Below are 26,442 nucleotides of genomic sequence, written 5' to 3'. Positions count from 1 at the left end.
ATATTAAGCATAGGCTAAAAAAATTAAAAACATTAAATTCCCCCAAGACACTCAGATCTCCCAAATAAATCTGATGCTAAATGGAACCTTTTTAAAAATGGCAAGTACAATTCTTTTTAGACACTACAACAAACAACTCACTCGAATACACCCTTTAATTCTCCTAAAACTTCCTATCCCAAGCATTTGTAGCTGGATGGAAAGAGACTTCTTTATAAGGCCATTCCCACCAATTATTGCTATCAATGATATACCAAACTCTAGTAATAGTGAAGTACCCTCTCTGCATTTCAAACCATTAATCTCAATCATACAGTGGGTAAGTATCAATAAACAAGTAGAGAAATTATTCACAGGAATTCATATCGAGAAGAAAGTCAAATTAATTTTCTTTTTCTTTTTCAATTTGAAAAGTACACCAATAAATTGTTCATATTTTCCCATCTTGTCTTTCTGAGCTTAATGAAAGGAATATACAAAATCCCCTTCAACATGTTTGGTGGCTTCACAACTTTCCACAAAATGGTGACTCTTCTCCTCTCCCCCCTTTCCTCGAAGTCTTGTCTTGTGACTCAAAATTGCGGTACAAGAACAAAAATGGAACCAAGAGATATTGAATACTTTGTGTTCGGAGATTGAACAACAAAGAGGAAAGTGGATTGTAATCACATTGTGCAGCAAAGCTTTGAATCAATAGAAGCCAAACATATGCAGAACGCTTGGTAACCAGTCAATGGATATCTGAAAGACAAAGATGGATTCGTTATTTTTCGTTCTTTTTTTTTTTTTTTATATATATGCATCAGAATCTTTAAACTTTTTTATTTTTCAAGTTCTTAAAAACCCTTTTCTCTTCAAACTCTTAAAGCACTCAAATTGTGTCATTGTGTACCTGTAATCCATCACATACTTTGACTTGCCCACCCTTCCAAGCTGCAGGATTGTCTGCCTTCCGTTCTTTTAAAAACACCAAATGTAAGTTAGTATTCCCAAACCATATCTCCGTTGAAATTTCAAATGTCACGATTGCTCCTATACATCCATGTGTGTCTCATCCACACGCACACACGCGGAGATAAAGAGAGAATAGGCAAGAAAGTTGAAATATATGAATGTTTTTATGATGCTAAAAAAACTCTCCTTCAAGTTAAACCTGGTTGGTTGTCTTGTTTCATTAGATTGAAACTATACAATATTTTACTTGAACAATAAATAAGAACAGCTCAAATAATAATAAGAAAATAATGAAAATCTTAAGGATTTACCTCCAAAGTAAGCTGGAAATTCTTGACTGAGCTCTGGATTCTAAGTCCTGCTCGTCCCCTGTCTCTGAAGTCTAATTCATATTGTTTCGATATCTGAGGGAGCAACATAAAAATGCTAAGACTTTGAATTCCAAAAGCTCAAACTTAGAAGATATAAGGATGAAGTTTTGGAATTGTTTTGTTCGTGAGGAAAAACCGAACCTCCAGAACTTACATTATTGTATTGTGGAACTCTTGAGAATAGCTGATGCACCTTTTCCTTCTTCTCCTCCCAATCCTTGGGTAGTCCACTAATATGTTGTATCTATAAGAGAATTTAATTAGATTTAAGAAATCCCAATTTCACTGAATAACATGGACAAAATTATGAAGTTACTGCATGAAATAACAGAAATGTGGTGCAAATAATTGAATCTGTTCAGCTAACCTGAGTGCTACATTTTAGTTGCATGGATTGGTGCTTAGGTATCCATGCTCTCATGCTTCTGTAACTTCCTGACCAGGTCGCTATGGTAGGCAAGAAGCTATATAAACAAATGGAAAAAAATCAACAAACTAAAGGCATATAAATATATATACAATATGTAAATATATATATATATATAATACTTGCACAGAGAGAGAGAGGGCTTACGAAACAATAGCCAGTGGTAGTTTTGACTGTCTAGTTGAAGAATTGATGCGGTTTCCCTGAAATCAAATGAATTGACAATTTAAATGAATTTATTCAACTGATGAAAGGCAAGCACTCATATTTTACTCCTAAATGTGGTTGAATAAATTCTTGTTAGTAGCAAATTTTAAGAATTGAACCTGATCCCATATATGGTATTTTGTACCCATGAAGTTAGCAGTTACAATCCCAATAAAATTATCATCTGTGTTGCAAAATAATCCCTTTGTGTTTTGAGCCACAATGAACTCAGATCTTCCATTACGCCGTTTGTGGTGACCAACAGCAAGTTTCCGGTCTTGTCGTCCTTGACCCTCCTACAATGTTTAACATCATAGTGAAAAGAATCAGGCATAAAAATTGTCCAAGCAAATGTAGGGTGTCCATAATCAGAAACAATCAGTTCTTTAATAGCAGACAAACTAAATTCACTCCTCACTACACAATCAAAGAAGATTTATTTATGATGCCAAGCAAAGAAGATTCAGCAACTATATTTAATCACAGTCAGATTATATAACAATACCAGATGAACATAATGAACAGAGTCTACATTATATATCCAACCCAGATGAATATACTGAACAGGGCTTTTACATGTCCTACCGAACAAGACAAATGAGTTGCAACTCTAAAGAAATGGTCTTCTAGTGTTTCCCTTGTTTGTTGATGCCAAATGTCCTTCCATAATTTTCATACAAGATAGAAATTCAAACTTTTCTTTTTTCCTAATTTATTCAAACTTTTCTCCTTTCTTAAAACTTGATCAGAGATTGGCAAGAGCCATTTTCTGGAAGATATTTCATTTTTTGTTTGTTTTAAAAAAAAAAAAAGATGTTGTCCAAATTTTTGGAATAGTTATTTCGCCAATGAAACGGCTACTGGATTTTTTCCTTTCTCAACAATTGCTTTTTCTTTTCTAAGGCATATTGCTTGTTCATGCTAATTTTGCACCTATATGCAATATGATCAACATCAAATCTAAAATAAGAAAATCATTGTCCCCATCTTAGCAACCTTCCTTTGCTTAATCTTAGTTGATACTTTTTTCTTTATTAAGAGGGTTTTACACTTTTACATATGCCAAGTGTTTAAGAATCTGCTGGCAAGGAACAGTCGAAAACTACAGCAAAGGTTCAGCCCTCGCATACAAATGTCAAAGGAGAGATGAAGAGGCTGTATGATCCAACAAATACTATTACAGAATCTTTTGAGCAATGGAAGCATAAAGCATCTCTTCAAATGGAAACTGCAGAATAGCACCTACAAAAGCTGTTGGAATTTACGGTTTATTTTGTCCCCGTAATTCCGAGTCCCGTGATTGGATCACGGTTAATTAGGGATTTTAATTTAATTTATTTTATTTTATTCCTTTATAGTAACCCTACTTAATAAATATAAATATCTGCACTCAAAAGAGGCAAGCACTCCACCCAGCTCTCTGTTGAGCAATGGAAGCATAAAGCATCTCTTCAAATGGAAACTGCCGAATAGCACCTACAAAAGCTGTTGGAATTTACGGTTTATTTTGTCCCCGTAATTCCGAGTCCCGTGATTGGATCACGGTTAATTAGGGATTTTAATTTATTTTATTTTATTTTATTCCTTTATAGTAACCCTACTTGGTAAATATAAATATCTGCACTCAAAAGAGGCAAGCACTCCACCCAACTCTCTGTTGAGCAATGGAAGCATAAAGCATCTCTTCAAATGGAAACTGCCGAATAGCACCTACAAAAGCTGTTGGAATTTACGGTTTATTTTGTCCCTGTAATTCCGAGTCCCGTGATTGGATCACGGTTAATTAGGGATTTTAATTTAATTTATTTTATTTTATTCCTTTATAGTAACCCTACTTGGTAAATATAAATATCTGCACTCAAAAGAGGCAAGCACTCCACCCAGCTCTCTGTTGAGCAATGGAAGCATAAAGCATCTCTTCAAATGAAAACTGCCGAATAGCACCTACAAAAGCTGTTGCAATTTACGGTTTATTTTGTCCCCGTAATTCCGAGTCCCGTGATTGGATCACGGTTAATTAGGGATTTTATTTCATTTTATTCCTTTATAGTAACCCTACTTGGTAAATATAAATATCTGCACTCAAAAAAGGCAAGCACTCCACCCACCTCTCTATTCGTTACTTAGTGTTTAGACTGTCTGTTCATTACTTAGTGTTTAGATTGTAAGTTTTATGAAACTAAAGGAATAAATGTCTTAACACTATAACTTTATCATATTAAAATTTAAATGCTATGTACTGTTTTTTTTTTTTTTCTTTTCTTTTAATTCTTGTTTGAACCTTGTGTCTAATTTGAATACTTAATTAGAGGTGAACGTGAATCGAATTGATTTGATTTAAACATAAAACTAAAACCAATTCAATCATATGAAATCGAAACCAAATCAAACTCACGAGAGGTTGTAAGTTAACAGTGCCTCTTTAAGAAAAGTACAGAGCTCTCTTTTTCTTAATCCTAATAGCAGTCCACTTCTGACTTCCTAAACCTACATTATAAATATAAACAGCTACTTTCTTAAAATAAGTTTATCTAGCAGTAGACACAAATATGTTGTCCATGCCTCTAGGGTTTTGGTTCGCCCCCACAACTCCTCACCCACTATCTAAGAAGAAAAGTGAAACAAGAATCGTTGCCTTGAGAGGAGCGTGATATTTATGGCGAAGCGCCATGGAATATATTCACGGCAGAAGATCTGCATTCAAGACAAAGGAATTTGCTATCTACGTCTTCACCCAGTTGAAGAAAATTTGCGGCAAGAAGAAGAAAATTGTTCAGATAACCGAGTTTAGGACATGGGATGGCCAAACCGCTATCAAGAACATTTATAATGAAGAGAAAGAGCTTAATGGATTCAAGATGTTGAGTTTTGAAGCAGATGTGAAGAAATATGAGTCCTATAAGAATAAGATGCTCATCGACACTGACATGTCTATTGAATGAACCTATAACTAATAGTAGAATAACATTTTACTCATCGAGTAATTTTATGTTAACAATGCCTTACACACTTAAGAAATTCAATGGACCTATCTCATAATAGACTATAAATTTTATGAAACGAGAGGAATATAGGAATAAAAATGTCTTAGTTTGACCAACCTACTCGATATGACTATAACTATATCATATTAAAATTTAAATCGTTACAATTAGTGTTTTGTTTTATGTAATATTTATGAAATTAGATAAACATTTATACTTACAAAAATTGTATATTTTATCATGTTTGGCCTTATATCAAAATCAAATTTAACAATTTATGGATATTTTTTAAATGTATATTAATTAACAAATTAATTTAGTGAATTTAGAACTTAGTAGGAAATTTGAATGTATAAATACTAAGAATGGACTAGAAATCAAAGATGGAACTCTCAAAATAAAGGAAGTCGAAACTCAACTTTTTTTTCTTTGAAACATACAATTGCCAAGTCCTACTGTCATTTAGGACTTATTAACTAATTTCTCCAAATTGCAACATCTATACATTTAATAGACATGTCAGATAGTGTCGATGAGCATCTTATTCTTAGAGAACTCATCTTTCTTCACATCTGCTTCAAAACTCAACATCTTCTTAAATCCAATAAGCTCTTTCTCTTCATTATAAATGATGCCGGTTTGGCCATCCCATGCCCCACACCCGGCTCTCTAAACAATTCTCTTCTTCTCACCGCCAATTTTCCTCTACTGGGTGTCGATGAGTGTCTTATTCTTACAGAACTCATCTTTCTTCACATCTGCTTCAAAACTCAACATCTTCTTGAATCCAATAAGCTCTTTCTCCTCATTATAAATATGTTCTTGATGCCAGTTTGGCCATCTCATGCCCCACACCCAGCTCTCTGAACAATTCTCTTCTTCTCACTGCCAATTTTTTTCAACTAGGTGAAGACATAGATAACAAATTCCATGGTCTTGAATGCATGCCATGGATCTTCCACCCTAAATATATTCTATGGCGCTTCGCCATAAATATCACTCTCCAATATTACACCCTCGCAAGGCAACGACTCTTGCTTCATTTTTCTTCTCAGATAATGGGTGAGGAGTTGTGGGGGGAGAACCGAAACCCTAGAGGCATGGACAACATATTTGTGTCTAGTGGTAAGAAAACTTATTTTAAGAAAGTAGTTGTTTATATATATAATATAGGTTTAAAAAGTCTGACTGCTATTAGGATTAAGAAAAAGAGGGCTCCGTACTTTACTTAAAGAGGCACAGATAACTTACAAACTCTAGTGAGTTGATTTGGTTTCGATTTCATAGGATTAAATTGGTTTTAGTTTTATGTTTAAATAAATCAATTTGATTAACATTCACCTCTAATTAAGTACTCCAATTACACACATATTTAAAACAAGAATTAAAAAGGGAAAAAAAAAAAAAAAACACTAAGTAACATTTAAATTTTAATATGATATAGTTATAGTCATATCCAACAGGTAGGTCAAATTAAGACATTTATTCCTCTAGTTTCATAAAACTTACAGTCTAAACACTAAGTAACGAACAGAGAGATGGGTGGACTGCTTGCCTCTTTTGAGTGCAGATATTTATATTTACCAAGCAAGGAACAGTCAAAAACTACATTTGCACTTGAAACCTTCCTTTGCTTAATCTTAGTTGATACTTTTTTCTTTATTAAGAGGGTTTTACACTTTTACATTTGCCAAGTGTTTAAGAATCTGCAGGCAAGGAACAGTCGAAAACTAAAGCAAAGGTTCCGTCCTCGCATACAAATATCAAAGGAGAGATGAAGAGGCTGTATGAAGATTCCAAAAAATACCATTACAGAATCTTTTGAGCAATGGAAGCATAAAGCATCTCTTCAAATGGAAACTGCCGAATAGCACCAACAAAAGTTTTTGGAATTTACGGTTTATTTTGTCCCCGTAATTCCAAGTCTTTTGATTGGATCGCGGTTAATTAAGGATTTGAATTTATTTTATTCCTTTATAGTAACCCTACTTGGTAAATATAAATATATGCACTCAAAGAGAGACAAGAAATTACACAATTTATTTTTTCTCTTTTTGGTATCAGAGCATTACACGCTCCACCCACCTCTCTCAATACCTTCGACTGCTGCCCTAGACTCCACCACACCTCCACCCTCTTTCCTAACCTTCAGCGATTCCCCCTTGGGAGTCTAGCCTACCTGAGAATACCTTTGGATTGTTTTCTCTTGTGTTCAAACCCCTTTTTCGGGGTATTTTTCAGCGAATATATTGCATCATGGCCTCGCTCCTTTCGTCTCTATCTCATAGTGAAAGGCAAGACGAGTTGGATATTGGGAAATGAAAAGAAACCTAATGTTAATGACCCTAAATTTGCTGCATGGGATATAGACAATTGCACGATTCTAGGATGGCAATTTAATTCCATGGAAGAACGACTTTAAAACAATATGTGCATGTATCATGCGGTACATAGTCTTTGGACTGCTTTGGCCTAGATGTATGCACATGCGCGCAATGATTCCTAGATCTTTGAAATTGTACAGGGAAATATCCCGGGTAAGCCAGGAACTTTTGGGATTATCCGTGGCAAATTATTTTGGGTATTTACAACTCGTTGGGAAGAGTTGGCTCAGTATCCAACAGACTCTATTGTTGTTAAGGGTTTAGATCGTTAGCATACCTACCAGTTCTTGATGGGGCTCAAATTTGAATTCGAATCTCTTCGAACTCAGATCTTGAATTCATCACTTATACCATCTTTGTACTATTGATAGTATTAAGCGCTAATGCTCATGGATGTGTTGGATGTGGTCTTTAGGCCCTCAAGGGAAACCTCCAAGCTTGGTTCCATCTTCTTAGAGATCATGCAACCTCCAAGCTTGGTTCCATCTTTGTACTATTGATAGTATTAAGCGCTGATGCTCATGGATATGTTGGATGTGGTCTTTAGGCCCTCAAGGGCAACCTCCAAGCTTGGTTCCATCTTCTTAGAGATCATGCAATGGTGTTCAAATGTTTTTCCTGAATGAATGTTTTCATAGTCTATGCCTAGAGAAGACAAGTTATACTACAACATTAGTTACCTATTATGTCACTAAACCTTTTTAATGATATTTTCATTCAAAGATTCAATCTTTACTCAACACTGCTCGCACAACGAATTTGAGCCACAAAACCCGCCAAGCCCTTGGTTGAAGTAAATATGAAACCAAATGGAATGGAGCTACTTGATCTTCTCTAACATATCAATATATGTGGCTTACTCTTGCTGTCATCTCTTATCCATCTGCTATAGGGGATCAAATGGCTTTTGTAAGTTAAATTATTTTGGGTCTGGTTCTATTGGCGGTAAAGTTGTTGCCATCACTGTGGAGAGATCGGACATATGGAAGCCCGCTGCTTCAAGTTACATCCTGAGTTAACGCAAAAATTTTCCAAAAATCGGAGTGGTCCTTCACGCGCCCCCTCCCATACTGCAACTATTGTTGATGTCAACCCTAGGCCGCCAGTTACTAGCTTTCTAGATGTCACTCAACTACAATCTCATATTGGCCAACTTCAAGATCAGCTTAGTACTCTTGTTCAGCAGTCTGTTGTGACTGCTCCAACCACCTCCACAACTACACTTGGCACAGGTACTCCCACTGCTTTTCACATTAGGAAAGGGAATTCTACATAGGTTCTTGACTCTCGCGTAAATGTTCATATGACTAATGAGTTATCAGTGTTTTCTGATTAATCCTGTTCACCAATCTATTCTTTTTGGTGATGGTCCAAGTGTACATGTGTGCACTTGTCTCCTGATATTAATTTATCATCTGTTTTTCATGTTCCCGGTTTTACCTTTTAATCTCTTATCAGTAAGTCGTCTTACAAAAAACCTTAACCACACATTGCAGTAATTTTCTTTCTTGACCATTGTGTGTTACAAGACCTGCATTCGAGGAAGATTTTTGGCACCTTCTTCCTCTAGTCTTCAAGCATCTGTTTTACTTAACTCACGTTCTTTTGATTTTTCTTTTAAAACATTGCAATTGTGGCATGCCTATTTAGGACATGCAAGTTTTCAATACTTATGTTGGTTATTTCTTAAGTTAATAAAAGCTTGTAAGACTTCCAAATTTCATTGTGTGGTTTGTGAGCTTTCTAAACATACTACATCCAGTTACATTCCTTATACACATCGTGCTCCTACTCGTGCTGCATTTGATTTAATACATTCTGATGTGTGGGGTCCTTCTCCCATTATTGCTTTGTTTGGTTATCGGTACTATGTGACTTTTATTGATGATTATACTCTGTGTACATGCGTAAGTGGAAGCGATAAATTTGTTCACGAGGAACAGGTTACCTTGAATCCACAAGGTGGGTGTTTTGAATCCACAAAACAGAAAGAGAATTCAGAGAAATCTGATATATTATTTGATAATAGAATGAATAAAAGTTTTTATTCTACAATTTGCAGTACACATATTTTATAACTAAAGAAATCCTAATAATAAAAGAAAACTAATTCCTCAAAGAAATGAAATAAAACTAAACTTCCCATAAAAAATACAAGAATAGAATAAATAAGAAATCTAAGCTATAAAAATTACTAAACACATAAAAGTGTCCTACATCAGTCCCCTCTACTTCGAAAAAAACTCGTCCTCGAGTTTTGCTACAAATCATATATTAAAATGAATAAAATTTTATTCACCTTATAGCGTTGAAGCACGCTTTTCCCATTCAATGTCAATCTTGCAAAAAAATTGGTGACAGTAAGGATTATAATGCTTTATTTTTTTATTTTGCGTTTTCAGCACTAACTCCAAACTCCACATAGATACCTGCCTTATCACATGCCTTATTACATGCCAGCAATGCAAGATCATCCCTTTCTTCAGCATCTTTTGGGTCCTCCGTGAGTTTGACAAGTAAATAATTGTTGTCTTCAACTGTGACCAAGAGGTTCAAGCTATTTCCAGGGCTTGGTGACCTGGAATGAACCATTGGAAAATCTTAAGAAACTTCTTGCAATTTGTGTCCACCTTTCTTATTTAAATAATCAATTGGTTCCAATTTGAAAGCTGCCAACTAATCCGGCCTAGACCCTTCGTTGTTGAGGTCTCCAACTTTAAACAGATCTCCAAAACACACCAAGCTATGACTGCCATCTTCAAACTCTACTAAGTTTGTTATCATCATTATGTTTCAAAAATGGGTCTATATAACAACTTGCTTTGGACAATTCAAAACCATTACCCGTGTCATCATAACCTTCCAATTCTGCCTCACCCAAACCATCATATTCTTCCTCCAATTCAATCTCACCCAGACGAGCAGTTATCTTTTCACAGTGGGTCTCAATTATATTATTGGAATCTTTTTCAGGAATCTTTATAGCATGAGCAATTTCATTTTCTTCAACGACATTAGATGAGGTAACATAATCTTGCTTACAATCAACCTCTTGAGATTCTCTGGTTACTTCAACAAAATTACTATTATCGTTAACGCCACTATCTATTTTGTAGATTTTTTTGTAGACTTTTTGATAGATGGGACTATCTTTCCGACAATTTCGATATTTTTGAAACATTAACTCTTCATAATTTGGTGGTAAAAAATTAGCCATCAATAGCTGTTTCATTTTGTACTACGATCGTATCGGTGCTTTTCTTTGTCGTACACGAGTAACCCGCAATTGATCCCACCAAACAGAAGCTCTTCCCTTTAATTTATATGCGACAAGTGCCACTTTCTTATCCTCTAGAATCCCCATGTAATCAAAGAACCTCTCAAAATCTTCTAGCTAATCTAGAAAATCTTCAATATGAAAGAGACCATCAAATCTTCTAGGAGGAAAATTCCTAAAATTATAATCCCCATAATCATGATATCTTCGTGCGTCTCTATAATCCCCAAACACCTTTTCCTCATAGGCTGACTGACTATGCGAAGAGAAGGGGTTGCGATTACGAATAGGATGAACATGATCTACATCGTTACGCAACCTATTGTTATCGCGGTTCTGCTCTAGACCCAACTTAAGCCTAGCAATCATTGCTTGAATATCTTGCAACGTTTGCTGGGTTTCACGTTGATAGTCTTGAAATTCGGCTCTAAAAGGAGCCGCTCTCTGTCGATCTTCGTCGCCAGCGAGGTTGCCACGAAAACGATCACGTGCCATCAGACCAGGAAAAAACAAGGCTCTAATACCAGCTGACGTAAGCGGGAGCGATAAATTTGTTCACAAGGAACAGGTTACCTTGAATCCACAAGGTGGGTGTTTTGAATCCACAAAACCTAAAAGAGATTTCAGAGAAATCTGATATATTATTTGATAATAGAATGAATAAAAGTTTTTATTCTACAATTTGCAGTACACATATTTATAACTAAAGAAATCATAAAGAAGTTTAAGTAGTAGAAGAAAACTAAAAACATAAAGAAACCTAATAGCAAAAGGAAAATAATTCCTCAAAGAAATGAAATAAAACTAAACTTCCAATAAAAAATACAAGAATAGAATAAATAAGAAATCTAAGCTATAAAAATTACTAAACACGTAAAAGTGTCTACATCGGTACATGGGTATATTTGCTCAAAAAGAAGTTTGAGGTTCTTCATGTGTTTACTAAGTCAATAAGGCCATCTCCAATCCTCAATTGATAAGTGCCTACATTCTGAGAGACAAGCAATTACACAATTTTCTCTTTTAAAGCTATCACTTTAGCTAAATTGGGGATTATCAATTTTTAATAATGTAGGATTCAGGATCAAAATCGAATATAATTTTAGATATGGTTGAAGTTCAAAGTCTATAAAAAGACACTCAGAAATATAATTTCAGCATTGTGTAAGGCACTCGGAAAGAATCCATCCATAAGGGATTCAATTTTTCTATAGTTGGTCACTCTATTTTTAGTTCCATATGGCAACTTAAACTCCGTATAGAACGTACTAGGAACCTCATCAATACATTATGTCAATAAAATTCTACAAAACACATTTCTAGAAATTGTCCTCCTTCTTTAACCAACTGCTTGCGTGACTTTTTCTCCATATATTAACATTAGCCAAAATATATTAACATTAGCAGTGAGGACATTGGAAACCTTTGTTGGCAAGAGGTTGTTTGATGGGTGTTAGTCCAAAGGGAAGTTGCCCAAATAATAACTCAAGAAGGGGGGTGAATGTGACGTCCCGAATTTTTCTGGATTTTTAAGCATTTTTTCAAATTTTCGATTCTATTTTTTTTAGCGCCTCAATTTGTGTGTTATGCGCTTGTTGGCACACCGTGTGGATTCCGACAGACGTTTTGATTGTTTCCTCTTAGAAACGTTTTCCAATCCATTTCGGACGTTTTCAAGTTTTGGACCGGGAGAATTCCGTGTGGGTCCAGGGACCAGGGTGGCCTAAGTGCACGGAAATGGAAAAGGCCTAAGTGAAAGTCATTGGAGGGCATTATTACTATATTTTCAGTAGGTTGTTGCCTTTAGGTAATTTTATGGAAGTTGCTTGGAGGAATGGAGTAATTAGTTATAGAATTTGGAGTTAAGTTGTGTAATTAGTAAGAAGTTGTGGGAGACATTATGACTAACCCACTATTCATCATGTACATGGAGAGGGCCTAAGTGAAAGTCATTGGAGGGCGTTATTACTATATTTTCGATGGGTTGTTGCCTTTGGGTAATTTTATGGAAGTTGCCTGAAGGAAGGGAGTAATTAGTTACAGAATTTGGAGTTAAGTTCTATAATTAGTAAGAAGTTGTGGGAGACATTATGCATATGAGTTGTTTGGCAAATTAACCCACTATTCATCATCTTCTTCCCCTCATTTTCACTCTCTGTATCTATAGATATATCACCACTATGTATAGGCTTAGAGGAGCTTCATTTTGAGGGCTCTAGCTTGTGATTTTGAGTGCTCTCAAGAAGAGAAAGTTCTTCTCCTCCTCCTCTACACAACCATGGTGAGAAATTAGAGATTTAACCACTTTGATATTTTCGAAATTCTTAGAGGTTGGAAAGTTGTAGAGCATCTCTTGATCTACACAATGCTGTGAATTTGGAGGCCATTAAAGCATCCTTGAGATTTTGGCCAAGGCAAGTTGGTGGCTTTTGGGGTAGCTCCAAGAGGAAATGTTGTTCCCCTTCTCCTCCTCTTCATTTTGATGGTTCAATCTTTCGAATTGGAGTTTCAAAGCTTGGAGCAAGCTAGGGTTTTGCATCTTTGAGGTAGGGGTTGTCTAACTTGTGTAATCCTAGGTTGTTGTACTCAATTTCTTGTTTTCCCCTTGAAAGCATGTTTATTATGGTGTAATTTAAGTAATTTGTTTTCTAAGGTTTTAAACATTATTTGGAATTGCTTAATTGTTGCTTAAATTGAAATTAATACTACATTATGTATTATAAAGCATGATGATTATGTTGTTAAGTGTGCTAATTTTGGAAGTTTGTATTACTATGTGTATGATTGTGTATTGCTGTGTGATTTAATTGAGGTAAATACAAAATATTGTTATTTAAGCCATGTCTGGCATGCTAATTATGTGTCCAACTTGCTTACATGAGATTATCTCTTGCAATGAAATTAAATGTTATTTGGTTTGGTTTCCAAGTGACCCTCTTGATGATTTATATGCAAAAACATACCTATTATTGTAATTGTGATTGTGTAATTGATGATAAAATGCATGGTCATCTCAAGTTTGTCGTAATGCATTCTTATGACATTATTATGGCATGGTGTCGGTGTGGTTAGAGTGGTGTGTGGGAAATTGTGGATGAAACGAGTTTTCGCAAAGTTTGTGGAGTAAAGGTTTTTCTTAAAACCGGTATTGAGGAGGTACCCCTATAATGGCGGTACTAATGGGCTATAAAGACGGAAGGTGATACCTGAAGTCCGGCCACTTAGTACACTTTTGGTGTGAGTGTATGAGTTGGTTATGTGTGTGGTGTAGATGCATAATGCATGGCATTCATTTGATGTGGCATTCATTTGATGTTTGGATCTTGGTTACGTGTTTGATGGTTGATTGGTGATTAAAGTCCCTTGCATGATCCCTTTTCATCTTACTATGCTCCTACGTGGTTGTTGCCATACTTACTCGACTTGAGGAAATGCTATTTAGGCATCATCTACCGAGCGGTGGTGCTCACCCCTTTATCTCCAACAATTTCGGGTTGTGGAAGTGACGGAGCGTCACCCTTCATACGCCAGGGCGTAGTTAGAGAATTAGTTGGTATTTTGTAGTCCATCTCAAAATTTTCGGCTTAAGCGTGTAATATTTGTATTCATTCTAGTGGCAATTTTTGTTCCAAAATTTTGGATCTATTTGATAGATAATGTATAACTATATATATATATATACACACATCCACAAACTAGCCCAAACCGAGCCGAGCTTGAGCTCATCAAAAAATTTCCGAGACGAGCTCGAGCTTGGCTCGGCCAAGCTCAAGCAGCCTAAAGCTCGGCTCGGTTCCAAAATCACGTTAACGTTGTTTTGTTTGAGCGGGTTGATTGTGGTCAATGTAATAATTCTATTTGGGTATATAATCATGTTAACGTTGTTTTGTTTGAGCAAGTTGATTGTGGTCAATGTAATAATTCTATTTGGGTATATAATCATGTTAACGTTGTTTTGTTTGAGCGGATTGCATGGGGTATATATATATATAGTGTTACAGTGGCATTTTATAGTGTATACCAGTGGTTGTGATTTGGGTAGCTTGAGTGGAATTGGTTAGGCAATAAAAGAAACGAATAAATACATTTATGGGGAGAACCAATCGACGTGTGGGAAGCTACACGTCGACCGGTATCTCAAATTTTGTGTAATAAACAATTTCACTGTGGATGACCCCTATAGGTCGACGTGAATTACTCACACATCGACCAAATGTCCCAAACCAGTTGACCAGTTCCTGCTATATACATTTGTGATTTATTTTCTCCTTTTTAGCCTTTATCACCCATTTATTATTACTAGTATTTACCACGTGACCCAGTAAAAATGCAATTATTGTGTTTTAACCACATATTCGACTATATTACCCCCCACTTCATCCTAATCATTGGATGTCCAAGGTAAATGACTGTTTTACCCTTTTGGGTATTAAACCATTATAATTGAGTTAAACAAGCAGTTGCTAGGTCTTAAAGTATTAATTTATTATGAAATAACCTTAGTCGAATATATTACCCCCCACTTCATCCTAATCATTGGATGTCCAAGGTAAATGACTGTTTTACCCTTTTGGGTATTAAACCATTATAATTGAGTTAAACGAGCAGTTGCTGGGTCTTAAAGATTAATTTATTATGAAATAACCTTAGTACCCTTGCATGTCCTCGGGTTTGGGTAAGGACCCGGTTAGCGATTTGAACCCCCGAGTTCGGGTCATGACAGTGAATGCCTTTAGACGAGCTATAAGAAATTTACCAATTAAAATCTTAATGTTCAAATATAAACCTATTGATATATTTGCGCTAATATATTTATAAATAAAAACACGCTAATTCTTATATCATCTAGTTTAAATATATTGCTAAGGCAAAATATATATAAGTTAGCTAAAAAGTTCTCTTTATCAATTACTTGATGTTCTAACTGATGGAAATGGATCTTTAGTTGGAAGCATGGGTATGATATTTTAGTGTTCTTGCCCTTGAAGACCAATCACTTATGTTGCGTTTGGTGTGCAGGAGTGGAATGTGAGTGGGAATGGGAATGGAATGGAATGACCAATCTTATTCTATTGTTTGGTTATAAATGTGAAATGTGTATGAATGAAATGAGAAAAACCATTGGACCAATTTAAAATGTAGAATGGAATAAATTTTAATTTGAGTTCTCCAAAATATCCCTCTTAGATAAATTAAATTAACAAAATGACATTCTTTTATAATTTTTTTAAAAAATAAATGGTGGCGGTGACTTTGGTGGATGGTGGTGACAATGGTGGTGGAAAGCGGTACTGGTGTAGGTGAAGGTGTTGGAAGGCAACGGTGGTGGTGGAAGGCGGCAGTGGTGTTGTGTGGAAGGTGGTGGTGGTGGTGCAAGGTAACGGTGGTGAAAGTGGTTGTGGAAGGTGGTGGCATGGTGAAAGGTGATGGCCGTGGTGGTGGAAAGTGGTGAGCGGTGATGAAAGTCGATGACGGTAGTGCTGGTGAAAGGCGGTGGTAGTGATGGAAGTCGGTAGTGGTGGTGGTGAAAGGCGGATGTGGTTGTGGTGGAAGGTAGTGATGGTTTTTGAACTTGAAATATGAGAGTTTTTTGGGAAGATTTTTAAAAAAAATTTACTTGGGAATGGAATGGCCATTCCATAGGTTTAGTTGTGGAATGGATTTTCATTCCCATGAATGGATTTTCAGTACAATGGAATGACCATTCCCACTTTAAATTGCATACCAAACAAAAGAATGATTGGAATGGGCATTCCATTCCTGCACGCCAAATGCAGCATTAAGGTGATTCTTAAAGGCTTAGAACGCTTTGATCTCTTTCTTTCCTAACTCTTTCTTCAACCTTGATTCTCTTCCTAAATTCTCCACTTCTACGACCCAATTAGAATTCTCCAAGCCCTTTGATTTGAGGGAACCAAATGTGTAGAGACAGTAAGTATATATATTCAATATAAATGTGAATATATGTCTATTGCTCTCTTGAGATGATGAAGTCTCTTCTTACCCGAATTGGGTTATAATGACTTTATATATAAGAGTGTACATAGCACTATTCCATTCACCTTTTCTGAATGCTACAAGCAACTCCTACACTATCTCCACACCCTTGGGCTTAACGCTCTAATATGAAGGGCTAGAAGTGAGAATCATAAATTGGGCCCAATTATATATGGAAGCCAATAGACATTTTATGAATTTTGTATACCCTACATAACAATTATATGGATTGTAATAGATATTTTATATTAATGGAATCTGTGTTTTAATGTTGTTAGATGTCATTATTGGAGTAGTGGATAATGGTCATGGGTATTATTGTACTTTTGCTGATCTTAATATAAAGATTGGGGTGTAGTTTTTTATTGGTGCCTCTTATTTTCTCAGACTTCTCTTCATTTTGATAACATTATTTGCGTACGGTTTCAATTTTCGAAACATTTTTTGCATTTCAGCCTAAGATTTTTTAATATGCAGATTGGGGGGTTTTTCTGATATTTTTCTTTGTTGAAACCTAATATAAAGGGACCGTCTAAACTTTGAAGGAGCTTGGTTAGTGTTAATGTTGTTGCTTCACTGCATCTGGAGTTAATAGTTACCTCCCTGGTTACTGACCGAGCTGTTGTTTTTGACCTTCAAATCCTTCTGCAAGTGCTCTTAAATCTGTTTGGTACTTGGACTATGGAAATCTGCATCAAAATTGGGCTTTTAGATCTTGAGTTGGTGGCATGATTAATGATTGTATGTTTGTGTGTTAAATCTACATTTTTGGCTCCTGAATGGTCAGAATTACACCTACTATTGTTTAAATTTGCCTTGTTTGTATGGAGAAAACTAAGAAAGCTGGGTTTGAACTTTAAATCTGCTATCACACTTGTTCTTTTTTCTGGTCCACAATTTTGTTCATGGAAGACTCTAAACCACAACCTAAATTCTGTGGTAGTTCCCGCGTTGGTGGCTATCCTGGTCGTGGTGATAGGAAGTGTTCTTAAACACATAAATCCTTCTGTAAGTGCTCTTAAACCAATCGTGTTCACACTTTTCAACACACAAATCCTTTTGCGTGTTGAATCTACATTTTTGGCTCCTGAATGGTCAGAATTACACCTACTATTGTTTAAATTTGCCTTGTTTGTATGGAGAAAACTAAGAAAGCTGGGTTTGAACTTTGAATCTACTATCACAATTGTTCTTTTTTCTAGTCCACAATTTTGTTCATGGATGACTCTAAACCATAACCTAAATTATGTGGTAGTTCCCGCGTTGGTGGCTATCCTGGTCGTGGTGATAGGAAGTGTTCTTAAACACACAAATCCTTCTGTAAGTGCTCGTAAACCAGTCGTGTTCACACTTTTCAACACACAAATCCTTTTGTGTGTTGAATCTACATTTTTGGCTCCTGAATGGTCAGAATTACACCTACTATTGCTTAAATTTGCCTTGTTTGTATGGAGAAAACTAAGAAAGTTGGGTTTGAACTTTGAATCTGCTATCACACTTGTTCTTTTTTCTGGTCCACAATTTTGTTCATGGATGACTCTAAACCACAACCTAAATTCTATGGTAGTTCCCGCGTTGGTGGCTATCCTGGTCGTGGTGATAGGAAGTGTTCTTAAACACACAAATCCTTCTGTAAGTGCTCTTAAACCAGTCGTGTTCACACTTTTCAACCAGAATGGTGTTGTTGAACGAAAGCATTGCAATTTGATGGATATTGCTCATACCTTGTTATTCAATATGAAAGTGCCAAAACATTTTTGGGCGGATGCAATATTTACTGCTTATTGATTTGAAATCAGTATATCCTTTCTCTCTTTTATATTTCGAACGCTCTCCTTTTCAACTTACTCCTTATGTCTTTGGTTACGTAGCCTTTGTTCGCATTTTAGATCCTCATTATGACAAACTATCTCTCCTTGTGCTCATAAGTGTGTTTTTATGGGGTACTCCCACACTTAAAAGGGATATAGTTGTTACTGTCCAGAGTCTTGACTAATGTAGGACAGAATTCTAAACAATTTGACAAGTCTGTTTTCGACCCGAAATGAGTGTTTTTTTGGGTCGAAACTATATATTGAGAAAAACCCACTAGCTTTGGCTTGTGGGCCATGTCGGTTTTCGGCTGAAAACCTTCGTTTAGGACTCTAAAATCGTGTTTTCTTGTCTTATACAAGGCCTGCTGATTATTTCGAGATTTTTGTTCACGGCATAAACGAAGTCAGAATGCTCAAATTTTATATTTAGTAGTTTTTTATCGATTATGTTTCTTATTCTATTTTTTCCAAAAATTTTAAAGAGAAATTATTTTTAGGCTTATTTATAGTTTCCTTATGTTTTTAGTTTCCTTTTACTGTTAAGTTTTCTCTATTATAAATATGCATATACTGCATAATATAATATTTCATATTGCTTTGCAATTCTTATTCAACTTTGTTGATTCAAAGTACCCCTTGTTCCTTGTGGACAATTTCACAGCTTCCACTACGTCGGTTGATTTACCCTGGGCTGATGACGATTCGTTTTGGTGGCACCCACTTTGTTGACGATGATCGCAGAGTGAAGGCCCCTTGGGCAGCCATGCATACTCAAGATCAGATCGTAACAAGTCTTGGGATTGGTGCCAACCAGGTTCGAGTTCGCGCTGATGATGATGTGTCTCGCAACCAAGGATAATAATAAAGATAGTGGAATCAAGGAAGCAACGACTGATATTATTGAGGTTGATCAAGAGCAAAATTACGTTGGTTCACCTATTGTAGTTAAAGAAGATGAAGTCAATGATGTGAAAACATTAATTCTTTTACACAAGTTGGTAGATGCAAAAAAGGACTTTAGCACGACAAAAGAAGAAGATAGTGACAAGAAGTTCAATGATGAAATTGAGCAACAAAAATTAATTGATGATGAGCGTGTTAATGATTTTCCAAATCAGATGTCCAAGATGGTATGGAAAAATTCGGGTTTCAAATTGATGAAGTATCAATATTTGAGCAGATTGTAAGTGAGGAAGTTTTAATTCCAGAAGGTACCAATGAAAATACTTTGGTGTCGTATTTTGGATGTTCTCACTATTATTCGTAACAAAACTCGAGGACGAGTTTTTTTGAAGTGAAGGGGATTGATGTAGGATAGAATTCTGAACAGTTTGATAAGTTCTTTTTTTACCTGAAATGAGTGTTTTTTAGGTGGAAACTACCTATTGAGAAAAAACCACTAGCTTTAGCTTGTGGGCTATGTCGATTTTCGGCTAAAAACCTTCGTTTAGGGCTCCAAAAGGTTTGCTGATTATTTCGGGATTTTTGTTCAAGGCCTAAACAAAGTAAGAATGCTCTGAGATTTTATATTTAGTAGTTTTTATTCTATTTTTTTCAGAATTTTTAGAGAGAATTTATTTTTAGACTTATTTATAGAATTAGTTTCCTAATGTTTTTAATTTCCTTTTAGTGTTAGGTCTTCTCTATTATAAATATGCCTGTACTGGAAGAGTAGAATATAACTTTTGATTAATAATATTTCATATTGCTTTGCAATTCTTATTCAAACTTCATGGATTCAAAGTACCCCTTGTTCCTTGTGAACGATTTCATGGCTTGCTTCGCAATTCTTATTCAACTTTGTGAATTCAAAGTTACCCTACTTTGTGAACAATTCACAGCTTCCGCTACATCAGTGTTACTCATCCAGATACTGATACTTCTTATGTTATTGGTGTAGTTAGTTAACATACGCATACTCCTCGTCAGCCTCACTTTGGGGTTATTTGTCGTATTCTACATTATCTGAAGGGTTCTTCCTGGGAATGGTCTTATATGAGCCTTCTTCTTCTTTATTTGTAATCGTTTTGCAGATGCTGAATGGGTTGGCAATCATTCTAATAGGCAATTTACATCTGGTTATTACATGTTTGTTTATTGTAATCTTGTTACTTCACGCGGTAAAAAGCAAACAGTAGTTGCTCGTCCTAATGCAAAGGCTGAGTACCATGCTATGGCTCACACCGCCTCCGAGATGTGGTGCGCTCTCTTCTTCAAGAGATGGGTATTGACGTTCCTACTCTTATGTCAATTCATTGTTACTTCACGCGGTAATTCATTGTTAATAGGCAATCTACTTCTAGTTATTGCATGTTTCTTTGTTGTAATCTTGTTACTTCACGCGGTAAAAAGCAAACAGTAGTTGCTCGTCCTAGTGCAAAGGCTGAGTATCATGCTATGGCTCACACCGCCTCCGAGATGTGGTGCGTTCTCTTCTTCAAGAGATGGGTATTGACGTTCCTACTTTTATGTCAATTCATTGTGATAACCAAGCTACTATCTTTATTGCTAGCATCCTGTTTTTCACTAGCGTACCAAGCATATAGACGTGGATTGTCATTTTATTCGAGATTTGCTAATGCAGAAACAAATTGTTATTCCATATATTTGCTCTGATGTGATGTTAGGTGATATTCTTATGAAGTCATTGGCTCCTTGTGCATTTCAACGGTTGTGCTTCAAGTTGGGCATTTTTAATCTTTATGCTCCAAGCTAAGTGATATTATACTTTTGTTGATCTTAATATATAAGATTGATGAAGGTTGTAGTTGTTTTTACTGGCACCTCTTATTTTCTCTCAGACTTCTCTGCCTTCTTCTCTTTCCTTCTCTTCTTTTCTTCCTCTAATTTAACCCTACAACACACACATACAAATTTTAACTAATACTTTACATATATATGGTGAATAATATGTATTGATCATTCATGAGTTGGTTGTTCATATGCAGGCCAAAATGAATCAGGGGTGTTCTAATTCGATAAAAGACGAACTCTCTATTTGAGAAGAATTAGAACAAATCAACGATGAGCATAATGACTCTCAAGTATGAGAAAGCCATGAACTCTTGCTTGGTTAGATGATTTCTTTATTTTATTCGGTGGACTCTAAGGTGTAAAACCCGGATATCATTGACTTTAAAGCATACATCTACACCTTTTGTATTTAATTTTACGATGATTAGTTTAATCACAGTCTAAGAACATAGTATTGTTATTATGTGATTAAACAGAAATAATCAAGGAGTAAAATTAAAGTATTAATTATGCATTTGAAATTATGGCAATTTATTTAATTATTTGATAATTATGCGTGGAAGGGTTGTTGTGTAAATTAAGAATGCGTTTAATCATTCTCTAATCGAAGTGTAATAATAATTATATGGTGGTTTTAATTTTGATTAAAGGGTTGATGCAATTTCCATTGTAGCCAAGGAGAAATTGGGCCCAATTTGTAATCCTCACTTCTAGCCCATTAGAGTGTTAAGCCCAAGGGTGTGGAGATAGTGTATGGGTTGCAGGAGTTGCTTGTTAGCACTCCAAAAAGGTGAATGAAAAGTGTTATGTACACTCATAGATATTTCTATATAAGTTATTATAAACCCAATTAGGGTAAGAAAATCATCATCTCAAGAAAGCCTCTCTTTATATATACGGAGTATATAGAATTATATTCACATATATATACTACTTGTCCTTACACATTTGGTTCCCCCAAATTAAAGGGCTTGGAGAATTCTAATGGGATCATAGAAGTGAAGAGCATTTGGATGGAGAATCAAGGTTGAAGAAAGAGCAAGGAAAGGAAGAGATCAAAGTATTCTAAGCCTCTAATCTTATGTATGATCTCTACATCATGCATTCAAGTGTGGTTCTTTCATCATGCATTCAAGTGTGGTTCTTTTATCATGCATTCAAGTGTGGTTCTTTTAGATTAGCTTTCTTTAGTGGTTCTATTTCTATGATAAATAATCATTTTGGAATATAATTCTAAGCACTAAACCCCTAGAATCTTACTTCTAGATTACATCTCATGAATTACTTTTGGGTTATTCTTATTAATTTAATATTCTTGTCGATTAATTGTCTTTAGAGCTTTTTTCTAGATGTTTACCTACTTATGATTAGTCTTAACTTAAGTTGGTAATTAGTACTTTTAGAATTAGTATGGATGTTTAACTACTTGTAGTTAAGCTCTAAACTAATGTTGTTTTGTGATTAGCCTGTTTGGGTTAAACATTTTGCAGCTAATTATGCTTTGCTTTGCTAGTTACCTATTGGTTAATTATTTCCTATTTACTATCTTAGCATTGTGTTTTTGACGTATTGCCGGATATTTCCTATCTCACCTATCTCTTTAATATTTTGTCATATTATGTTGTGTTACCTCACTTTCTTAAATTCATCCTATGTTTTTGCTCTGTTCGTTAATTGGTTATATCCTATTGGAATCACATCACTTCTCCTATACCTTTATGGACTTCATTGCTAATTTTGATGATGCCAAAGGGGAAGAAAATATGCATTCGGCATATGTATTGATGAATATATATATGCTTGATGTTTGGTAATTGTATGTACTAATATTGATGTGTATATACTTGATGTGCTTATGATGTTTGATATGTGATGAATGCATATGCTTTAATAGAACAACTATGTGGCCTTTTTGTGATTACTGATTTGTACGATTGTGGAATTATTTATCTGTTGTGATCAATTGTGATAATCTGCATTATTATAAATTGTCATTGCATATAAAGATCATTGCTACATGCTTGTTGTATTCATGACATGACAAATTAACATAGTTCACATCACTTGTAGTTACTAAGAACTGTCAATCCACACTAGTGAGCACATTGGTTAATCTGCATACTAGTATGTTAGGAGTAGAAGCAGTATTGTGCACTTCATGTAGCTAGGCAGTGAAGTAGTATTATGCACCTCATATAACATAGGTATAGAAGCAGTAATTTGCACAACATGCCTTACATGATTAGTGGTGGCATAATTCATGTTTATCTTTGGTTCCAAAGTAGTAATAATTATCTTAGGAAGCTATTTGTCGTAATAGCCATTGGTATTAGACTTATTAGAATGCCATAATCATTAGGGGGAGTTAGCCTTAAATTTTCATTTTCACAATTTATGCATATTCTGAACTTTATAGGGGAAGAAATCTCCAATTTATGTGATTGATAATATGCATATTGATAGGGGGGCTTTTCATATTGATTATCTTATATCGTTTATCTTGTGAAATAAATTAATAGATTGTCATCATGATTGATAATATGCATATTGATAGGGGGGCTTTTCATATTGATTATCTTATATCGCTTATCTTGTGAAATAAATTAATAGATTTTCATCATCAAAAAGGGGAGATAACAATCTATTAATATGGGAATTTCTACTCAAAATGTGGTGATTTTCAGGATATTCTTGAAACTCAAGTACAAAGTAGATCTATGAAATTAAATGTTCAAGCTCAAATATGTATCAAGCTCATGGCAATGGAACTTGAAGTTAAAGATCTAATCTAAGAGCAAAGGCCTTGGACTTCAAAGGGACTTGAATGAAGATTCAAATTCAAGAAGCCACGTGATCATGGAACTTAAAGTTCAAGAGTTGAAGTAAAAGCTCAAGATTGAAGATCAAGATTTGGGTAGATTAGTATTGGGTGAGTGTTATCATTTAATGCAAAGTTAGTTTTAAAATTGCTTCATTTGAAAGCTCAACCCTTTACTTAATTGACTCTAGGAACCAATGTACCTCATGCATATTATTTTAATGATTACTAGACTTTTAGCAATAGGCCTTGGACTTAATTAAATTGTACAAGGTTCTAGTTGCTAGTGGAATGGCTTGGGCTCATTACAAGACCAAATGGACTCGTATCTCACAAATGAGCAAAAATTAGCCCACATAAATTTAGGACCTGAAAGCACTTAGACAGCCATAACTATCAGTGTGGTTGTATTTTTTGAGTGAGACCAATTCCACTGAAAAGTAGACTTCAAGAACTTCAACTTTTCATGATTTTGAGAAGTACTATTTTTTAGGGTCATAGTATAAAAACAAGTTGTTGTGTTGTATAAAGTAGAAAAATATTTTCATGGTTTTGAAAGAATTTTTTTAGAAGTCCACTTTACCTAAACATTGAGAATTTGGCTCAATTATAGTAAAATAGGAAAGCTAAAGTCCATTTATTTATAAATTTTCCATGTTTTATGTCAATTCTTGTGGCCAAGGTTAATTCAACCCCACTGTCCCACACCCCATTGTCCCACACCCCATCTCCCTCTCTAGGTTTAGACCACAGATCTTCTGCTATTAGAGCCTAGGGTTTCTGGTCCTTATTTTGAAGCTACATCCGACTGCAAGTAGACATAGATGAGGACTTTGAGCACATTTCTATTCAGAACTACATAGTCACCAGACAACCACGGCACTGGTCGAGTCAACTATATATCTCCAAAATCATTATGCAAAGTGCTTTCATAGTTTTTTTATGTTATTGCAGAATTTGAACTTCTGTTCTATGGCATAAGGGCTATAGGGGCAAAAGATTAATAATTGAAGCATGACCATATTAAACAAAAACATATGTAGACAAAAACCATACAGTTAAATTGAATACTAGAACATCTATAGCAAGCCAGATTGGATACTAACCACATAAAAATAGAACCAAAAAAATCAAAGACGAAAAAAAAGAAGGGGGATTGTAAAATTTGCAGGAACAATAGGTTAAAAGCTATCTTATTCAAAAATATCAAGAAATCCCAATATATTTATATACACACACAAATATATACACAAGCCATGAAAATCTTACATTGGTGTAAAGTGAGTATAAAGTGCCCCCATCTAGTCCTTCTGGTGATGCTTCCTTCACTATAACACAAGTACACTTCCCTATGTCCAATGGCAAAGGCCTACACAACAAAGACCTGAAAAACAGCCACAAACACAAATCTAAAACATAAAATTTGATATCTTTTTACGAAAGATAGATACAAATTGATCAAAACTTCAAAACTTCAAAAGGGTTGTCCTAAACCAACCTGTTAGGCAGGGTAGACCAAGATGAAGCCGGAGCGGCCTCTGAATCCGAATGGTCCCAAATGTTGGTAGAATTTGTGTTCTCCGAGTCAATGGGGTCCCAAATTTTCGACCCACAAGTCGAATCGCCCTCATTCAATTGCATACAAAGCTGAAGTGAAGAGGGCTTCAAAGCTCTATCCCTTAAGTAAGGCTTCCCATTTGGGAACTGTTTGGCCACAGCACCAGACCCATTAATGGGTACTGTATTTTCTTTGTTGTCATGGACCCATTTTCCGGTCCTCTTTGTCGTATCATTTTCCTTATCGCCGGAGTCACCAACCCAAATCCGGTCCAAATGGACGCCGAGCGTGACACGTCCGGTGCCACTGGGGTCTCCTTCGCTGCAACTCCGGTTGTGTTTGATCTCATTGAGGGGATTGACGTAGAGAGAACTGTACGAAGTCTGGCGTGGAATTGAGGATTTCTTGAAACCAGACATGACAAAAATGTCTAGACAGAGAGAGCAGTGATGGGGTTATACAGTCAAAGAGGGAAAGTATAATGTTAAATCAAGTGATCTTTCATGCTAGAGGATTTGGATTTGATTTGGGGTGTTTTGGGAGAGATTTTGGATGATACATAAGAGTATTCAAAATATGTGTGGTGGGGGTTTGCGTTGTTTTGTGTTGTGTTTGGGGGCTTTTGTAGTGGGTGGTCTGAAGACGCTGTTGGGGTTACCAAAATGAGTTTGAATTTGAAATTTTTTTTTGGGAAAATGTGTTGGTTTTTATGTGTAGCTTATAGGAGCTAACGGTAACAAATGGGGACTTATGGGGACTTGTGTGAAAGTGTGTTGCGTAATTGGGAGGTTGAATGGTACTTTGACTTTAAAGTTGAGTATGTTACGGTGAGGATGAGTTCATTGTATTGTCATGAACTCTTCTATATGTCATTTTTGGCTCATTATTATGTAAAGA

General features: G+C 35.5%; 1 protein-coding gene across 1 annotated transcript; it reads right to left on the bottom strand.

Annotated features, from left to right (window-relative positions):
* Positions 1-363: 363 nt before the first annotated feature.
* Positions 364-26,157, bottom strand: LOC132284526 (tubby-like protein 8). The gene is made up of 9 exons (XM_059786634.1): positions 25,486-26,157; positions 25,257-25,371; positions 2,079-2,255; positions 1,900-1,955; positions 1,693-1,789; positions 1,480-1,569; positions 1,266-1,358; positions 893-957; positions 364-741 (listed from the first exon to the last, which is right to left on the bottom strand). Exons 1-9 carry the CDS (start codon positions 25,962-25,964, stop codon positions 666-668), a joined length of 1,248 nt encoding a protein of 415 aa, XP_059642617.1. The 5' UTR covers positions 25,965-26,157; the 3' UTR covers positions 364-665.
* Positions 26,158-26,442: the final 285 nt, after the last annotated feature.

This window comes from Cornus florida, unplaced genomic scaffold (assembly GCF_030987335.1).
Source record: "Cornus florida cultivar Cherokee Brave unplaced genomic scaffold, ASM3098733v1 CherokeeBrave_3.0.0_Hap2_Chr11, whole genome shotgun sequence".
Classification (NCBI taxonomy): domain Eukaryota; kingdom Viridiplantae; phylum Streptophyta; class Magnoliopsida; order Cornales; family Cornaceae; genus Cornus; species Cornus florida.
The sequence above is the reverse complement of the archived record's forward strand: the minus strand, read 5'-3'. Positions and strand labels throughout refer to the sequence as shown.